General features: G+C 49.1%; 2 protein-coding genes across 2 annotated transcripts; both read right to left on the reverse strand.

Moving 5' to 3' along the window:
- Positions 1-101: 101 nt before the first annotated feature.
- On the reverse strand, positions 102-2,910 carry LOC137478596 (tubulin beta-1 chain). Its single transcript, XM_068198581.1, has 4 exons — positions 2,751-2,910; positions 1,974-2,082; positions 1,592-1,702; positions 102-1,377 (listed from the first exon to the last, which is right to left on the reverse strand). Exons 1-4 carry the CDS (start codon positions 2,805-2,807, stop codon positions 317-319), a joined length of 1,338 nt encoding a protein of 445 aa, XP_068054682.1. The 5' UTR covers positions 2,808-2,910; the 3' UTR covers positions 102-316.
- A 10,843-nt stretch (positions 2,911-13,753) lies between these two features.
- On the reverse strand, positions 13,754-16,400 carry LOC137478535 (tubulin beta-2 chain). The gene is made up of 4 exons (XM_068198567.1): positions 16,253-16,400; positions 15,636-15,744; positions 15,261-15,371; positions 13,754-15,046 (listed from the first exon to the last, which is right to left on the reverse strand). The coding sequence occupies exons 1-4, from the start codon at positions 16,307-16,309 to the stop codon at positions 13,986-13,988; spliced, it is 1,338 nt and encodes a 445-aa protein (XP_068054668.1). The 5' UTR covers positions 16,310-16,400; the 3' UTR covers positions 13,754-13,985.
- Positions 16,401-19,126: the final 2,726 nt, after the last annotated feature.

A 19,126-nucleotide genomic window follows, 5' to 3' on the forward strand; every position in this document is an offset into this window, starting at 1 on the left:
GTGCAAGATTTCTGACATGTCTTAAAACTTACTTGTTGCCACCCAGGCTGAACAGCTGTTCTTTGTCCAATAGAAGTGTTAAAAAAGACAGAAACCATGACCTTGAATACATGCCTTTATGTGCTCTTAATATTAAAGGACAAAAAACACTATAAGAATTAGGATTCAGAACTGTTACATTGAGAAATCTGGCAAAGTCACAAAAGCTGAGAGGATAATTGGGTACATAGTTTCTAGAAAACATGCTTCACCACCACTACCAGAAGTCATTCAGATGCATGCCTGCTTTACAGAAGTTCCTTTGATACCAGGCAGCTTAAGCCTCATCCTCCTCTCCTTCCTCTTCAAACTCACCCTGCTCATCAGCAGTGGCATCCTGGTATTGCTGGTATTCAGAGACCAGGTCATTCATGTTGCTCTCGGCCTCCGTGAACTCCATTTCATCCATGCCCTCGCCGGTGTACCAGTGCAAGAAGGCCTTGCGCCGGAACATGGCCGTGAACTGCTCCGAGATCCTCTTGAAGAGCTCCTGGATGGCCGTGCTGTTGCCAATAAAGGTGGCCGACATCTTGAGGCCGCGAGGGGGGATGTCGCAGACGGCCGTCTTCACGTTGTTGGGGATCCACTCCACAAAGTAGCTGCTGTTCTTGTTCTGCACGTTGAGCATCTGCTCGTCCACCTCCTTCATGGACATGCGGCCCCGGAAGATGGCGGCCACCGTCAGGTAGCGGCCGTGGCGGGGGTCGCAGGCGGCCATCATGTTCTTGGAGTCGAACATCTGCTGCGTCAGCTCGGGCACCGTCAGGGCGCGGTACTGCTGGCTGCCGCGGCTGGTCAGCGGGGCAAAGCCCGGCATGAAGAAGTGCAGCCGCGGGAAAGGCACCATGTTGACCGCCAGCTTGCGCAGGTCGGCATTCAGCTGGCCGGGGAAGCGAAGGCAGGTGGTCACGCCGCTCATGGTGGCCGACACCAGGTGGTTGAGGTCCCCGTAGGTGGGAGTGGTCAGCTTCAGGGTGCGGAAGCAAATGTCATACAGGGCCTCGTTGTCAATGCAGTAGGTCTCGTCCGTGTTCTCCACCAGCTGGTGCACAGAGAGGGTGGCATTGTAGGGCTCCACTACTGTGTCCGACACCTTGGGCGAGGGCATCACGCTGAAGGTGTTCATGATGCGGTCGGGGTACTCCTCCCGGATCTTGCTGATCAGGAGGGTGCCCATGCCGGAGCCCGTGCCTCCGCCCAGCGAGTGGGTCAGCTGGAAGCCCTGGAGGCAGTCACAGCTCTCCGACTCCTTCCTCACCACGTCCAGCACAGAGTCCACCAGCTCAGCGCCTTCCGTGTAGTGCCCCTTGGCCCAGTTGTTGCCAGCCCCGCTCTGACCTACAGGGCGGACCACAAGCCAGGTGCCACATTAGCGCCCCAGGGACAAACACAGATGATGCCACTGCCCCCTCCCCGTGGCCCCTCCCCTCTCTTCCATCCCCACTCTGCTATGGGGATTGAAGTTCCCCAGGGTCACTTGCATGCCCACTCCAAGCCTTTTCTGTGTGTGGAGTTCCTACTCTGGGAACTCCTCCATGCCACAGTCACTCACCAAAGACAAAGTTGTCAGGACGGAAGATCTGTCCAAAGGGGCCGGAGCGCACGGAGTCCATGGTGCCGGGTTCCAGGTCCACAAGGATGGCACGGGGGACATACTTGTTACCTGTGGGAGGAACCAGCAGCAGCATTACAGCCCCGCAGTCGGCAGTCAGTGTCACAGGAGCCCTGCTGTGCTCTCTTCCACCTCCCTGCATTTCTCTGGAGAGGCACTGTCACAATCAAGACTGCCGTGTTATCAGAGCCTTTCTGAGAACAAAGGTCTCTTAGAGGAGTCACTGGCAGATGACAGCTCGTGCTCAGGGATATTTCCAGCCTCAATGAACTGTCATGGCTGCCCCATTTATTTGAGGACATCTGATCAAGCAGGCACTTACCAGCAGCTTCATTGTAGTAGACGTTGATCCTCTCCAGCTGCAGCTCACTGTCCCCATGGTAGCTGCCCGTGGGATCAATGCCATGCTCATCGCTGATGACCTCCCAGAACTAGAGGAAATTTTTGAAAAACTACAGTTAGCCATTTTCAGTGCCAGTGGAAACAGCTGGCCAGTGCCAATCACACACCCCCGGTGCAGCCCATGCATTCCGCGGCCCTGACCACTCCCTTGCATGGCAGAGCAGCTGCCGGGTGGGAAGGTGAGTCAGTGCACAAGGGCTTCGCTGGCCGCAGCAGCTGAACTAGCAGGAGGTTGATGAGCAGCCATAGCACTGAAGTGCAAGTTAATTCCTTTGTAGCTTGTATTCAAAGGGTAGCCATATCTGGCTATATCAATTTGGTGTCCTCCCATTGTCCAGCCTTGGCTTAAGAGCCTGTAGCCAGTACAAGATGCCAACACCTGCACACGTTCAGTGGTTCACTGAAACACCTCCCGTTCCCCCTCCTCAGCAGCTGGCGCCGTGGCCGCAGAGGGGCGAGGCAGCACGGTATGGCCGCGGCTGCCTGCGGGAAGGCCGGGCACGCCAGACGGGAGCGCGGGCATATCCCTGCCCCGCCCAGCCCCAGCCCCGCAGCAGCTCAGAGCGGCACGGACGGGGGGGCAGCACGAACCACGACGCCTCAGCAAATTCCGGGTCGCTTTTCATTTCGGGACGGGCTGCGCGCCACCCTCGGGTTGAGACCTGCAGGAGCGCCCCGCTTCCGCGCCCGTCCGTACCTTGGCGCCAATCTGGTTGCCGCACTGCCCGGCCTGGATGTGCACGATCTCACGCATGGTGCCGGTCTCTGAAGCTGCTCCTGCTGCTGTTACCACCTCCTTCGCCGCCACTCCCGCACTCGCAGCTGCGGCGACCGCGCCCCTCGCTGCCCCTTAAATCGGGCGCCGCGCTCCGCCCCGCCGGTGACGTGCGGCGGGAGCGGCGCGGGGCGGGCCCGGGCATTGTCTCCCGCGCCCCGGTCGGGCTCCGCGTCCGAGTCTGGTCCGGCCTGGGAGAGGCAGGCTGCGGGCCCCTCCGCATGCTTGAACGCCGCTGGCTTGGGCTGCTGGGGGAACTTCGCCTTCAGCCGTCGGGGAAAAGGCCGGGATCGGATACGACATGGCTTATCGTGGAGTGAAAAAGTGAAAAAGAAAACAAAACCGCCTAACTCGTCTTTGCACACCGGTTGGAATTCGGGCCCTTGCTTCCTTCCCGTCTACTATGCCACAGCAGCAAAGCACATGCTGCTATGTTTTATTAATACCCTCAAGCCTGTATTTCTAGCTCAGGCCTGCTTAATCATGTTTCAATATGTTTGAAGCACAAGCATAATTTTTCCATAGCTTGGGCACCTGAAACAAGCCGAGATTGGGTGGTGATGTTAAAGCCCACAGCCAGTTTCAAGCACAAAACTCTGTTTTAGATAGTGCTGCTAAACGTGTATACAAGAGGCTCTAATTTCAGGAACACAGAGGGCTGGCATAAAATTTTATGCTGCTGCTAAAGAATGGCTTTTTCTGGGAGTTACCCAGCAGTGATAGCAGTTTAACACACACAGGAATGGACTATGTTTCTTTTTTGAATGTGAAGTTATGTTTTGTGTTACCAGACACCTGCCACACACCTCATTTTGGAAAACTTTGAATCCTGCTAGTAGCATCACTGCTTGATTTCTCATAGAAAAACAAACAAACAACAACAAAAACAAAAACACAAAACAAACAAACAAAACCTGAGAAAAGTACATGGTGGATGACCAAGGGAGGAGGGACAGTTCAAGGACAACAAGGAGAATATAATTGAACCAGCTGTGATACACACCTGTGTCTGCACTGCTGCCAAGGCAAGAACATCTGAAATAAATTTCAGCGGACTCTGTAATCGATTGTGCAGAAACTATTGAACTTGATTGTAAAACAGTACTTGAGTCACAGCTTTAATTTTTTTTTCAGAAGTGAAAATAACTTTGCTACCCATCTGGCCACCCGGTTGAGGACAGCTTTACACTAGCAGCAGGGAAGGGAGATGACAGCCCAAAATGAAGCAAGGAATAAGCTGGTAAAGAGGATGCAAAACAGTGTACCTTGTGTTCAGCATAATGGAACTGGAGAGAGTTCACCTTAAGCACAACATTAAAGCACCAACGGGACAGCATGGTGGTGCAAGCTCTAAAACTTTGCCAAGTATCAACAGGCTCAGCATAGTTAACCTTGTTTATTTTGTGAAGGCTTTTGAACTGTCTCCTATAACATCCCTGTAGGCCAGTTGATGAGGTATGGCCTAGATAAATGGACAGTGAGATGGAGTGGAAACTGGCTGAACTGCCAAGCTGAAGGGCTTAACATCAGCAACATGAAATTCATGTTGAAGCCAGACACTGGTGCCATACTCCAGTGGCTGATCCTTGGCCAACACCATTTAACTGCTTCATTAGTGAGTTAAAGGGCTAGAGAGTGCACCCTCAGCAAGTCTGCTGATGATACAAAACTGGGAGGAGGGTCTGACACACCAGGGGATTATGCTGCCAATCCAGAGTGTCCACAGTAGGCTGGAGAAATGGGCTGACAGGAACCTCATGCAGTTTAACAAAGGGAAGTGCAAAGTCCTGTACCTGGAAAGGAACAACCCATTGAACCAGTACATGCTGGGGACCACCCAGATGGAAAGAAGCTTGACCAAAACCAGCCTGGAGATCCTGGTGGACACCAAGTTGAACATGAGTGAGCAGTGTGTCTTAACAGCAAGGGTTGTCCAGCAACATCCTTGTTTAAGGAAGATTGTTACCAGCAAGTCAAGGAATGGGATAAGCTGTGGTGAGACACATCTGGAGTTTTACATCCAATTCTGGGCTCCCCAATATAAGAGAGAAATGTCCATTTTGGAGTCAGTCCATTGAAAGGCCATGAAGGCAGTTAAGGAAGTGGAGCATCTGTCATACAAGGAATGGCTGAGAGCTGGGACCAATTTTCCTAGAGAAGGCTCAGGGGATTTTTATCAGTGTGTATAAATGCTTGATGGGAAGCAGTAAAAAAGATGGAGCCAGGCTTCTCTCAGAGGTGCGCAGTGACAGGAGGAGAGGCAGTGGACATGCCTGAGCAACACATGATATCACATGATTATCAGCGGATGGACACAGACTGAAATACAGAAATCTGAACATTAAAAAAAAAAAAATCCAAACCCAAACCCACTTTGCTCTGGTACAGGTTGCCCAGAGAGATTGTGGTGTGTCCAGTCTTGGAGACAGTCAAAACCCTGGAGGGGACAACCCTGATTAACCTTTAGCTGACCTTGTCAGGCAAAGTAAAGGACTAGACTAGATGATCCCAGAGGTTCTGTCCAACCTCCACAATTGTGTGGTTGCATGAAAGGGAAAGAAAGGAATGGGAGGCTGTGTGTGATCAGCAACACCAGACTGACAGTTTATTCATCTCAGTTTCTCACTACAGTATAACATTATATTGCAATTACAACACCTTCAAAACAAGAAGATTTTTGCAAAAGTGAGGTAATAATTGATGTGGGAAATCATTACCACTATCAAGAATAAAGTCAGAATGATCAGAATAGTTTACATAATACTCAGGTTAGCTATGCTTAACACAATATAAATCAATGCACAATGTCACCAGTTTCACTCTCTTTATTTTTTTTTTTTCATCAACAGCAGGAAATCCTAGTGGCTAAAGAAGTACCATATCTTTGCCTGGAATTTGGCTGCTGTGACCTTGAAAAAGTGCTTTGGCTGTATTTTCAAAAGTAGCTCTCAGTTTGCTCCAGTGAATTGACTTTCTTATCAACTGTAGCTTATTTTCTTCCCTAGTGCAGAAACCTCAGCTGCTGTGAAATGTCATGAGCACAGATTGGCTTAAGCTTAGCAACACAGGGAATTAAGTATGGTGATATTCCATGTGGCTTTTGCAATCACAAATATCCAGGACTGTCACTGCTGGCACTGAGATTTTTTCACCAAATTCTTTAGGAGTTTGTGTTCTTTATATCCCAGCTGTCATCAGTATTTTCCTTTGACATATTTTGGCAACACTTAATCACAGGCAGCTTTTGTTATTGTTCACACCACTTATGCATATACATTTGTACTTGCTCTAGGCATGCCCACCTTTTTGGGCAGCAGCAGGCAGTTACATCTAACTACTGGTGGAACTGCAACATAACTGCATCTCTGGTATCTCTGAGAGATCCACACAGACACTGAAGAGCTTTTTGGGTGCCAGAATATTCCTGGTCATCCACAAAGACCCGGCTTGAAGCATTATGATTCTTCTCTTGAAGACACCTGGACACTCCTTGAAATGTTGTCTTCCCACATGCACACAGTGACCTCCTTTAGAGTTATTCCACTAAGAATTCTTTTATTAGGAAATTAATTCTTAGATACTGTAGTAGTGGTCTCTTTGTAGATTCCCACTGTTTCTTGCAAGGTGGGGATGTAGCTCCAGGTTTTATTCTGTGTACCTGGAGGGAAGTACATATTTATGCATACAAGTTCCTTCATCTTCAGCAATGCTGAGCATCCATGAACACACAGTGAACCGAACTAAATGTCAATTACTTGAATGTCGATTCAGAACCTTTCCTTATGGCAAACACTTTAACAAATCTTAGCCATCAATGATACTTAGATATGGGAGTTCCCTATTGTTCTGGTTTTTTTTTTTTTTTAATACAGCTCTATATAATCTAAGTTGTCAGAATAGCAAATGAAAGTGAAAATTTTCCTGTTCATGCAAAGGCAGGGCATGTGCCCAGGAACATCCGTGGACCCCTCAGCAGCTGAAACTCTGCCACAGCCTCCTCCCTGCCTACCCAGTTTCCAAGGCAACGGTGGAGCCTGGCGATGGATGCACAAGGGAGGCAACAGGGATCCCACAACATTTTCATGTCTGTCTGTGATTTCCCATTGTTTGAGAAAGAATCACAAGTGTACAGATAGGAAAGCTTCTCATGCACACAAAATGTCTGCCCACGGCTTTATTCTCAGTTATTTGTTATGGGTGATATAATGCGTTGCTCAGATATTTGTATCAGAGACTACATGGCTTTTTGAGTCCTTCTGTTGGTACTCAAATGAGCAGGCTCTGTTCATTTTGTTATCGTTTGCCTTCTACCTGGTAACTATGACATTACCAGCTGATGAGGACTGTATGAAGTCACCTTTGGAACATGATGCTTAATCATTTGCAATATGCATTAAGATAGAAGAATATTCTGCCAGCAAGAGGATGGGATGATTGTGAAAGTGATTTTATTGCTAATAATAAAATACCTAAAAGGGAAATCTATTTTTATTTCAATACTACAACTCACTGCAGGCATCAGAAGCTATTAACTACAACAACGCTGAGCATGTCTTTATGAATGAGCAAAAGCACTTTCATTGTAGAGCCCTCTGGACTTGTGTTTATTATACCTGAGGGTCTATGTGTTTCGCCAAGAACAAAAGAGGAGAGAGGATAAGTGTGTGAGAGAAAAATCACATTACAGAGCAATTCAAAACACAGTCAATTCTAAAATAACCCATGCACCTTTAGAAGGGAGAACAGTTTCTCAGTGAATCTAATATTTCTTCCACACCATATGGCTCCTCTTGTGGATTTAGATTATAACCTCTGAGAGTCAGGCATTTCTGTGCATGTGCTTGTACAGGACACAGCAAACAGAATCTTGCTTCTCTGGCTTTCAAAGTCACCATAATAAACATGATCACATGTCACAAAACGATTCCAAAAAGGAGAAAATGTGATCATCATCAGGCAGTGATTTACTGAGAAGAAAAGCAAAACAATGCAGCCTCATTATTTCCTTTTGGCACACCAGATGTGATGTGGTAGCAGCCAGATGGCTCCTGCCCCCATCCAGGCTGCATCTACCTTTTTTAGATTGCTCAGTAGATGAAACACATCTCACATCCCTACGAATTGGGTCCTCCAGTCAAAAGATGACTAAGATTCCAGCATCAATATAAATGAAATGCTGATACCATATTTTCCAGGGCAGTTCACTTCCTGCACGTCATCGAGAACAGGGTAGAGATAGAGACTTTGATCTTCTAGTTACTGTTTCTTTTGTTCCTTAGCCTCCTTGCTTTCTTGCAATCTGATAGTTACTTGTAACTCAAACTGACACTGGGCAAACTCTGAACTACTTCTTGTGAGGTTTGCTAAGAGATGCCTTAGTTTGTGGTGGGATTCAGCGTACATTGTTTAAAATTGCTGGCGTTCTCTGCAGGAGAGTTTAGGGTGATGTTGCAGTAGGTGGCTGAATCAACCAAATACCTTGTTTTGCTCTCTCCTTCCAGCTGCCCACATTTCCCTCCTTCTTTGCACATGTTCTCCCTCTGGCACACCACCTAATAGAAGAAAAACCTTCTTCCACCCCCTCAGTTTTCTGTCATTAACTGTGGAGTTAAAGAAAAGACTGGTAAAAGGGTCAGACATGCCCTGGAGTTGGTAGAGGAAATGACACAGAGGTAACACCTGAAGAGGGGCAAGGGGAATAGGAATTCTTTTAGGCTGTTGGAGAATACTGAATCAGCCCCAGCTATGGATGTAGCAGTTTTCTCAATCCAATAAAACCTCTAATCCCTGCCTGCTAGGGTGGAGCTGGAAATTTCTTGGCTGAAGTTTCAAAAAAACAGCCACACAATAAATTTATTAATTATAAGACCAGCATTAGGCTGCATGCAGAGAAGCATGCTGTAAGAATTCAGTGCATGAATTTCATTAAGTTTTGTAGAGCTTGTTGTGAGAGCATTTCAATTCTGCTTGAAACCCCTGTTTAATTATTCACTATGGAGGCAGGCAATATCTTTCTATTACATTCATGGAAAATGGGAACACATTTTTCACTGCAAAACAACACAGAACCTTTTACTGAATAAGCTACACAACTTCTGTCAGGGTAGCCACTTCACTTTAGCCACTCTGGAGCAAGTGTGGTTTTTTGCACATTCTGTGTAAACTGAACTTAACGATAGAGGCATTATTGTGAGGGAAAAAAAAAAAAAAAAAAAAAAAAAAAAAAAAAAAAAAAAAAAGGAAAAAAGAGAAAAACCTATGCCTTAAGCTTTCCAAGGAGGCCTAGTGAGAAAAATAACCTGATTATAAAGGATGACAGATGGATAAATTGAGACCAGTTGGAAAATCGCTACACTAGAAGAATCAAATGTTAATAAACAACAATTTAACAGAGTTAACTTGATTTCTTCCCTTACAAGTGGAATTCTGCCCGTAAGGGAAAAATGACTTTGAGTGGGGAGGAGGGAATGACCTATTATTAAATTATTTCTTTTTTTACCTAGATACTGTAAATAGATAGCCTTCTTATACACACACTTCAAAGAGACACAATTTTTCTTTCTGGCAGATTCACAATTAAAACTCTTAAAATAGGAGTGAAGCCAGGAGCAGGGAAACAGTTCACTTCTTGTCAAACTTCTCAGGGAGAGGAGTTGTCATCTGCACTGTGTCCTTTGCTGGCAGGATGTCTGGGGATGGGCAGGCTTTCACAGTGAACCCCACACCCTCCCTCTGCCTTGGTTTCCATTGCTCAGAGGGCTCCAGCTGGACAACTGTCCAGGAAACTCGGGGCCAAGAAATGCCTTTTTCCAAAATCCATCATGTCCTGAGGCATTTTCCTGTGACCAAATGCTTCAATTTTGAATTTTCTTGTAGGCAAGCTAAAGATAAGACCCATTTAAGTGGGAGTATCTGAGAACAAATTGTCTGCTCTTTCCCATTTTAATAAATAACAAACAGACCAGGACAGGTGATCGCTGAAGTATCAAAAGGCAGGTGCGTAGTATGAATGGATTTTATTGGAAGGTGAAAAATTCTCAAATTTTTTTTTCTTTTTAAGTCACATACAAAATCAGCTCCTTCTCTGTAGAGATTTATTTTTAGCTGAAGAAAGGGGGAGAAAAATAACCTTTACTCAGATTACCCCAGGCACATATAAAGCATCAAAGGTGCCACAAGCTTTGTTCTGTGGAAATGTAGAAGCAGCTGAAAAAACAAATGGGACCATTGAGAAGGGGATTATCTGTAAACAAAAAACAGTGCCTTCCTTACAATGAACAGACTTCGAGGAATAATGTTAACTATTACTCCTGTGCAGGCTACCATTTCTGAAATTTGTTCATTATGCTTTAATGTGGAGAGGAAAAGCAGAATAACATCCTTTGGGAGAAAAGTTGTGTATCAAATAATAGGGGATAGTCACATGATTTCTCCAGAGAAGATTTTACTTCCTCATAGCTACAATAGCAATGAAAAATATTAGGCTTCATTAAACAGAAAGCAGTAGTTAAAGCACCTCCCAGTGTGAGGCAGAATCTAATATAGATTAACAGCCCTTCTTAAAAAAGTAGTAATAAAACGATGAGATGTGGGGGGTTGTGTTTGGGTTCTTTTGAGTGGGAGAGAGGAGGGGTATGTGGAAAGTGATTTCAGTAGAATCTGGATTATCTTCTTTCTTCAGGCTTTAAATCCTATTGCTACTTTGGTTTATTCTGTTCATCACCTCATACCTTATGGAAGGATACACGTGTCAACAGAATGGGCCACCAGGACCATTTAATACTTAATGCAACCAAATTTTTGATTTATATAGGCACTTCATGTATCTTGGGAAGATGAGAATCATTATTGCTCCCACTCGAAAGACTGGAAAACATGCGTTGGAAAACAGATCTAAGTTTACAATCCCATTGCAAGTTTTGAGATATCAAACCACATACTGGATTATATTTCCACCACACTGTTGCTACAATGGTTTAGACTGAAGTTCGAGAAATTAGGAGAGAGGGCATCCCAGTGCTACCATGACTCCTACCATTTCTATGTAAATTAAACCTGCGTGCTGCCTCCTTGTTTTTACAACCTTGTTTATCTTTACCGTCTTGCACTTAACAGCAGTCAAGCACCGATTTGCTTCCTTGGTCAAGACACTACTAACATGCTTAAAAATTCCACACATTTAACAAAAGGGAATTAAAAAATAAAAAAAAAAAGAGTCTGTTCCCTTCCCCAACACAATCAGCTCCAATTGTCAACAGAAGAGAATGCTTCCCTTCAGGCCACAACTGATCTATTGAAATGAGAATAAATTGCTCTATACTATTAACTTACATCTCAACACAAATCAGTCATTATAGGAGGCTTAATCTGCAGACCACTAAATTTGTATTATCTATCTCCATTTCTTCCAGTCAGGATGCCTCATGCAAGACCTTTAACCCTAAATGTATTGTTCATTACATGGACAAATATAAATCTACAGCCAGGAGAGGTTAAGGCAGTCAGATAACCTAGTCTGAAATCCTTCCAGTGGTTCTGCTTTTTTTGTGAAACAGAAAAATTGCAACCATAAAGACCGGTGAAGATGCATCTTTGTTGTTTGGCATATAGCAGTCAGCTCCAGTTTTTATAATGAAAGGTCTCCTGGGCAATAAATACAGCTAAAGATCAAAGATAAACAAAAATAGGTACTGCAGTCCCAGGCCCAGAATGAGACTCTACCTCCCTTATATTTGACTTACTGTTCCTACCAAGCTTTCAACCTTCCCTTCAAATCTTTCAGTAACCTCTTTTCCTATATTTCTCAACTCCTACTGAAATGATGGCTTGATTTTTAATTTTTAATTATTATGATTGGCAAATAAGGCATGTAGAATTTATGAAAGGACATGTTTCTTTCTAGAGTATTTCTATTTCTGTTTTTTTTTCCGCTAGAAAAGAAAAAAAAAAAAAAAACAGACGACAAACAACAGCAAGCCATGTAGGATGGTGTCCCACTTTCTATTAAGGGAGCTGTAGTGAAATGTGTCACTTGGGTAGCTATATTTAAGGATTAGCTAGAGACAGAGTGTAATTACACTAAGAATTAGATGCTAGACATGTTGAATACTAGTGAAAACTGCTACAGTGTCACAGCTGAAAGGAAGATCTCTACTATCAAAGATCAAGGTCTTCTCTTTTAGTGAAACTGTTTAGATTCGTTTGCTGACTCAAAGCTATATGATCAACAGTTTCAAGTGCAACCCAGCAAGGTAATTTCAAGGCAAGGTTACTGTGGCAACCAGACACAGTGTTATTTCCCCAAAGGGCCTGAGGCAGCATGTTGTTTTAGCAGTTACTAAAACAACCTCAATTTGTCTAATGTTTAATCCTTGAACGGCTCAAGTGTTAAGAAATACAAGTACTGTTGTGGATATACACAGCTGTATTTGTTTACTGACAGTCCAGGTAGTTTAAGAGCTTCTCACTCCTCTGTACACCAGAAACCAAACCTACAAATGAGAGAAAAGCTTTTGCAAGTGCCTGTTGTCCCACACATACCAGTGCAGCCAGGCCCATCAGCAAAGAACAGCGTACATTCAGAGCAGTGTCCACACGCAGAGGACTCAAACAGGCAAGATATTAGTTATGCACAGCAGCTCCCTTTTAATTCTTTTTTCCAGTAATGCCTTGCAAGCATTTCAGCAAAGGCTCACAATAGAGGCTGCACACATGTGAATACCAGCTCTTTCAGAGCAGTAAGGACTGCAGTAATTGTAGCATTGGTAGCAGTTCTCATAGCAACACTTTTTTTTAGTGCAGGACCACTCTCCTAAGTGGTATTTGGATGAACTAAGGACTAAGCTTACATACTGGGTAACTGCTAAACTCCAGGAGGGATTTCACTCTTGCTCTGTAGGAGGATTAGGATCTATGAAACTTTGCTAACTACTGTTAACAACATTGTAGATTCATTCAGGGTTCTTGCATCCCATAAGAACTTAGGAACACCAATCCCCCCCCTCCTCATTGTAAAGGAATGACACTTACCTTTGCAAAGATACACAGCAGGGCGCAGCTGCACTGCTCTCCCCTGCCTGGGTAGAGGTTCATCTCCTGCTGCAGGGACCAGGAGCAAACAATTGCCCTGTAAACATGTAACTTGGAGACAGCTGTTGTCAGGGGATCTACAGGTGACTAAGATTGTGTGGTATGCTCTGGACACATGTTTGAGCCTAGAAACCTGCCCATCACCTCCTATCTCCTAAAGGGAATTGATTGCCCTGTAGAATCAATCCCTTTACAATTAAGGGCAGGTTAGTGGCTATTTTTGGGAAACATAAATTTTATTCTTGAAGAGAAAAAAATTGGGTTTTTACTGGAGCTCTCAAGTTGCCTGCTAGTACAAACCTATGCTTCTCTGCATGGAATGTTTGTATTTAGAGAGGAGAGATGAGGGGAAGAGAAGTGAGCTCAGCATCAAGTCAAATCACAGTCAGCCACCCATATGCCTGTACTACAGTCTGTGGAACAAGTTAAATAAGCTGCTGGATGGCAGTGGGGAAGCCTGCAGCTCTCCTGTCAAATCAGTTTTGACAGCCTGTAATGTGGAATTCAATACCTTATCTCTGACCTCTCTAGCATGTATGTCCATAAAGACGAATTGCACGATTCAAGTGCAGTGACTTGTTTTTATCAGATAAAGCAGCTTTTGCCTCAACAGTTAGCTAAGCTGTTAAACACAGCAGTTTCTATAAACTACCTGGCACCTTAAGCTGAGCTACTACACGAGTTTCCACGTGCTGCTAAATTCACAGCCTGAGAAATCTTGTTTTATTGAGTTTAACCTTTCACTGAGGTTCAGGAATAAACTGAGAAGCAAAGCTACAGAAAACTACACAATAATTACTTGCTTAATCTAGAGAGAAATAAAGTAGAGGAGACAGTTTAGGACACAAAAAGCCTTTATGTTTGAGAAGTTAACCATTTCAACAGAAGACTGTGAAGTATATTGCAACTACTGTTACATTGGACAGTCAAGGATACAAAACTGCTGACAGAAGCAACAGTGGAGAGCACCAAATTAAAAAATGCATGCTTCAGCACAACTGCACAGATTCCTTCTCTCAATGAATACTTGCCTGCTCAGACTATACTTAACTCCTACCCATCTCAACTTTATGCCTCATCCTCTTCTCCTTCCTCTTCAAACTCACCCTGCTCATCGGCAGTGGCATCCTGGTATTGCTGGTATTCAGAGACCAGGTCATTCATGTTGCTCTCGGCCTCCGTGAACTCCATTTCATCCATGCCCTCGCCGGTGTACCAGTGCAAGAAGGCCTTGCGCCGGAACATGGCCGTGAACTGCTCCGAGATCCTCTTGAAGAGCTCCTGGATGGCCGTGCTGTTGCCGATGAAGGTGGCCGACATCTTGAGGCCGCGAGGGGGGATGTCGCAGACGGCCGTCTTCACGTTGTTGGGGATCCACTCCACAAAGTAGCTGCTGTTCTTGTTCTGCACGTTGAGCATCTGCTCGTCCACCTCCTTCATGGACATGCGGCCCCGGAAGATGGCGGCCACCGTCAGGTAGCGGCCGTGGCGGGGGTCGCAGGCGGCCATCATGTTCTTGGAGTCGAACATCTGCTGCGTCAGCTCGGGCACCGTCAGGGCGCGGTACTGCTGGCTGCCGCGGCTGGTCAGCGGGGCAAAGCCCGGCATGAAGAAGTGCAGCCGCGGGAAAGGCACCATGTTGACCGCCAGCTTGCGCAGGTCGGCGTTCAGCTGGCCGGGGAAGCGAAGGCAGGTGGTCACGCCGCTCATGGTGGCCGACACCAGGTGGTTGAGGTCCCCGTAGGTGGGAGTGGTCAGCTTCAGGGTGCGGAAGCAAATGTCATACAGGGCCTCGTTGTCAATGCAGTAGGTCTCGTCCGTGTTCTCCACCAGCTGGTGCACAGAGAGGGTGGCATTGTAGGGCTCCACCACCGTGTCCGACACCTTGGGCGAGGGCATCACGCTGAAGGTGTTCATGATGCGGTCGGGGTACTCCTCCCGGATCTTGCTGATCAGGAGGGTGCCCATGCCGGAGCCCGTGCCTCCGCCCAGCGAGTGGGTCAGCTGGAAGCCCTGGAGGCAGTCACAGCTCTCCGACTCCTTCCTCACCACGTCCAGCACAGAGTCCACCAGCTCAGCGCCTTCCGTGTAGTGCCCCTTGGCCCAGTTGTTGCCAGCCCCGCTCTGACCTACAGGGCGGACCACAAGCCAGGTGCCACATTAGCGCCCCAGGGACAAACACAGATGATGCCACTGCCCCCTCCCCGTGGCCCCTCCCCTCTCTTCCATCCCCACTCTGCTATGGGGATTGAAGTTCCCCAGGGTCACTTGCATGCCCACTCCAAGCCTTTTCTGTGTGTGGAGTTCCTACTCTGGGAACTCCTCCATGCCACAGTCACTCACCAAAGACAAAGTTGTCAGGACGGAAGATCTGTCCAAAGGGGCCGGAGCGCACGGAGTCCATGGTGCCGGGTTCCAGGTCCACGAGGATGGCACGGGGGACATACTTGTTACCTGTGGGAGGAACCAGCAGCAGCATTACAGCCCCGCAGTCGGCAGTCAGTGTCACAGGAGCCCTGCTGTGCTCCCATCCGCTTCCCCACGATTTGCTGCTGAGGACATGGAGGCTGTGGGAATTTGGAAACCTCCAGGAATAGGAAAACAAAGCAGCCATTTAAGCTGTGCTGGGGCGTCTCCCACTGCAGGGAGGGCTGGGGGACCCCTGCCTGCACACCCTTTGCCCCCTCCCCCGGGAAGCTCATTACAGAGGGGCGTTACCGGTGGCTTCATTGTAGTAGACGTTGATCCTCTCCAGCTGCAGGTCGCTGTCCCCGTGGTAGCTGCCCGTGGGGTCGATGCCGTGCTCATCGCTGATGACCTCCCAGAACTACAGGGACAGAAGGGTGGTCAGTGCCGCCACGCCCCTCTCTCGCCCCCCGGTCAAATCCCCGCCACGTGGAGCGCGGGGATTTGCCGCGCGTGGGCGCGGCCCCCCGGCCAGACCGAGCCGCTACCGCGCCCTGCACACTCCCCCCGCCACCGACGGGAGGGGTGTGGCACTGCCCGGCGCCCCTTCCCCCGCCCGCCTGGGAGCCCTGCAGCCCGCGAAGGGCTGATGGACAGCAGCTGATGCCCCCGCCCTACGCTTCTTTCCCACGCCATGCCGCACCCACGGCGCGGAAGCCCCACCGGGCTTCCCCCTAAGGTGGAACAGCCGGGAACCGTCCCGCGCGGACCCTCCCAGGGACGGGCGACCCCAGGGATGGTGCTCCGCAGCGGGAAGCCGGGAATTCTCCCTCCCGGCAGCGCTATCCCCGGGACACGCGGAGCTCGGCTGAGCGGGCACCGCCCCACGCGCGGAGTCCCGGGCGGACGAGCGGATCGCCAGTCCGTACCTTGGCGCCAATCTGGTTGCCGCACTGCCCGGCTTGGATGTGCACGATCTCACGCATGGTGCCGGTGTCCGAAGGTGCCGCCCCGCTGCTCCTGCCGCCTCCACCGCCTGCTCCGCCCGCTCCCGCACTCGCCGCTGCGGCGGCCGCGCCCCTCACCGCCCCTTAAATCGGGCGCCGCGCCCCGCCCCGCCGGTGACGTCAGCGGGATCGGCGCGGAGCCAATGAGCGCGCGGGGGTGGGGCGGGCCCGGGCATTGTGTGGCGTGGGGGGCGTGGCCGGGCGCGGGGGGGCGTGGCCGGGGCGTTGCCGGCGGGAGCGGTCGGGGCGCGCCGCCGCCGCCCCGGTTCGGCGCTGACAGCGGGGACAAAGGCGCCGAGCGCCACATGGGGTGGCCGAGCCGGGCCGAGCCGCCCACGTGTGAACCGCGGAACCTCCCTGCGGCCGCCGTCCCGCTCTTCGCCCTCCCGCGGCCGCCGCCGCCGCCTCAGCCTTTTGTTCCCATTGAAGAGCAGCCTTCCCTGCCGCAGCAGCGGGCGTTGCCGTCGGGGGGGTGGGAGGGGGAACCTCGCGGTTGCCTCCGCCCCCCCGCCAGTGTCTCGTTCACACGGTGCCGGCGGGAGACTCCCTCCCCGTGGAGGCACCGTGTACCCGCCGGCATCACCAGACGCCCGTGGTTGCCGCCCGTCTGCCCGCACAAGCCCGCACCGGCGGTCAGGAGCCCCGCGCCCTGACCCGGTTTATCCACCCCCGGCACGACGCGGGTGGGCTTCCCTCCAGCGTGGGCTGCGGTGATCGCGTCCGCCAGCCCTGCCTGCCCTCGGGCGGTCCCCGCCTGCCTCTCCTCGGTGCCGAGCTCGGCTTCTCTTTCTATGCCTAAAAAGTTCGGATTCGGTCCGAGGCTGAGCCAGGAGCCGCTCTCCAGCCAAGCGCCCTGCTCCGCGCCGTCACCCGTCCGGCCGCAGCCACCCGCAAGCAGACAATAGCGCAGGTGCTGCTGCACAGGGCCGGGGGCTTGAGGGGGGTGGTTCCCTCAGCTCTGCAGCAAACGGGTCTTGCTCTTCGCCGCTTCGTTGCGGATTTACAGATGCTGAGGGATGAAGAAAGGAAAGAGGGGAGGCGGGGAGCAGGAGACGGTTGAACATGTGGTCTCCAGAGATGCTTTCTGGTCCCTCACTTTATTTTCGAGCAGCCCCGTATGTCACCGCGGGCATTACAGCGGTGGCAGGGAGGGCAGGCGGGGGCCGCGGCAGCGGGCAGGGCACGGCACTTGCCCGCGCCGCCGGAGGAGGAGGAGGAGGAGGTCGCGAGGAGGAAGAGCACGGGCAGGGCGGCACCGTTCCCGCCGTGCCCGGTGCCCTTCGGGGCGGTCAGCCCGGAGTGGCGGCTCCACCTCGGCATCGCCTGATTCTCACCACGGTCTCGGTGTGCGTGTGCAGCGGAGGGAGAGTGCGGTTCCCTCGGGAGGCTGCTCCGAGCCACCGACAGCCCGGGCAGGCTCCCCGTAGCCAGCGCCGGGCGGGACTCCGCTAAACCCCGTTTTAGTGACCCGCTAGATGAAGGCTACTTCATCTATTCTACACTTCAGCTACTCTAGAGGTGCAAGTTAAAGCATATCACCATTTTCAACCAGTATTTCTTCAATATATTTCTTCTTATTTCTCCCTCCTTTGTTCTGTACACATGCCGATGTCCCTAATCTCTCTAACCTAGTTTATGCAGATCGATAACCTTGCCTATGCCTCCAGATCTGATTTTACCTTCTTCCAAGGCAATCCTCAGCACAACCTGGTTTCCTCTGATTAATATGCCAACGCATCCACACCTTTCTTTTGTTCGCCTTACGGCAAGAAGGCATCCCATCTACAAAAGGCGTGCTAGAAAATACAGCCCCATGTTTGTCTCTTCAGTAGTGATTTTGAGAAAAATTAATCCGATCATTTGCAGTCCCTGTGAAATCTGTTTTTACTGGCCTAAGCCAGGAACAATTTAATTGTTTGGTTGACTACTCTTCACAAATGATGTGTAGCTGTAATTCCAAGCGAACATTTTTTTTGTGGCATGCTAAGTGCATAATCAACATCCTCATCTATAATTATTTGTTCAAGAATAGCTTGCAGATTAGCAGCTCCAGGGGACCAGTGACCGCTTCACTAAATGATTCAAAGTAATGCCAGTCTTTCCCATGGCTGCGGCGGGTGTGCTCCTGAAAACCTTGTCACGGCAAAACTCGGTTACAGCAGAGCTGGTGCAAAATACAGGTACTGTGACTGTTTGCTACTATTCTTTCCAAGCATCCTGCGTGTTGTACACTGCATATTAGTTTTTTACGAGGAGAATGACATTTCTGTGAGAAGGGGAGTAGCTGATTTTACACATCCTCCATACCTACGCTAAGCTCATTCCTAACAGCTTGAGGCTTCAAAGGAAGCCATTTTAAAATCCAATTCAAGGAAAACAGATTATTAACAGTGGAGGAAAGAAACCCACCCCAACAGCTTTGCCTTAAAATAAACTAATACACCTCTCTGAAGCAGGGGAGATTCAAGAATATCTACTGTATAGAACTTGTTGAGACTGTAAGAAAAAATTAAATAGGCGAAATGTTTCTTTTTAAAATAAATAGCTGCTTTTCAGAGGGATGAGAGAGGAAACCCAGGTCTAGCTTTTCTGCAGCCCCCAGACCAGACTCCTTAGAGGTGAATGGCAGCCGTTCAAATCACTTCAGGAGACTTCAGACAGAGTCCATTTTAATTCTAAGATGAGTGTTTGGGACGGAGGGCTCCTCAAAGGTTCAGCACAGCTTGTTGAGAATTACTTGCAGGGAAATGAAGTGTTCAGCTGTTGCCTGCCCGTGCCTCTCTCCCCCCTCTCCGG

The sequence above is a fragment of the Anomalospiza imberbis genome, chromosome 1 (genome assembly GCF_031753505.1).
Source record: "Anomalospiza imberbis isolate Cuckoo-Finch-1a 21T00152 chromosome 1, ASM3175350v1, whole genome shotgun sequence".
Lineage (NCBI taxonomy): Eukaryota > Metazoa > Chordata > Aves > Passeriformes > Viduidae > Anomalospiza > Anomalospiza imberbis.

What these genes read in the sequence shown, in the direction of transcription:
- LOC137478596 (XM_068198581.1), bottom strand. Translation starts at nt 2,807, where the DNA reads ATGCGTGAGATCGTGCACATCCAGGCCGGGCAGTGCGGCAACCAGATT. An exon ending in GCAACCAGATTGGCGCCAAG is followed by an intron (nt 2,083 to 2,750) that starts GTACGGACGGGC and finishes AATTTCCTCTAG; the next exon opens with TTCTGGGAGGTCATCAGCGA. An exon ending in TCCTGACAACTTTGTCTTTG is followed by an intron (nt 1,378 to 1,591) that starts GTGAGTGACTGT and finishes TCCGCCCTGTAG; the next exon opens with GTCAGAGCGGGGCTGGCAAC.
- LOC137478535 (XM_068198567.1), bottom strand. Translation starts at nt 16,309, where the DNA reads ATGCGTGAGATCGTGCACATCCAAGCCGGGCAGTGCGGCAACCAGATT. An exon ending in GCAACCAGATTGGCGCCAAG is followed by an intron (nt 15,745 to 16,252) that starts GTACGGACTGGC and finishes CTGTCCCTGTAG; the next exon opens with TTCTGGGAGGTCATCAGCGA. An exon ending in CTACTACAATGAAGCCACCG is followed by an intron (nt 15,372 to 15,635) that starts GTAACGCCCCTC and finishes TTCCTCCCACAG; the next exon opens with GTAACAAGTATGTCCCCCGT.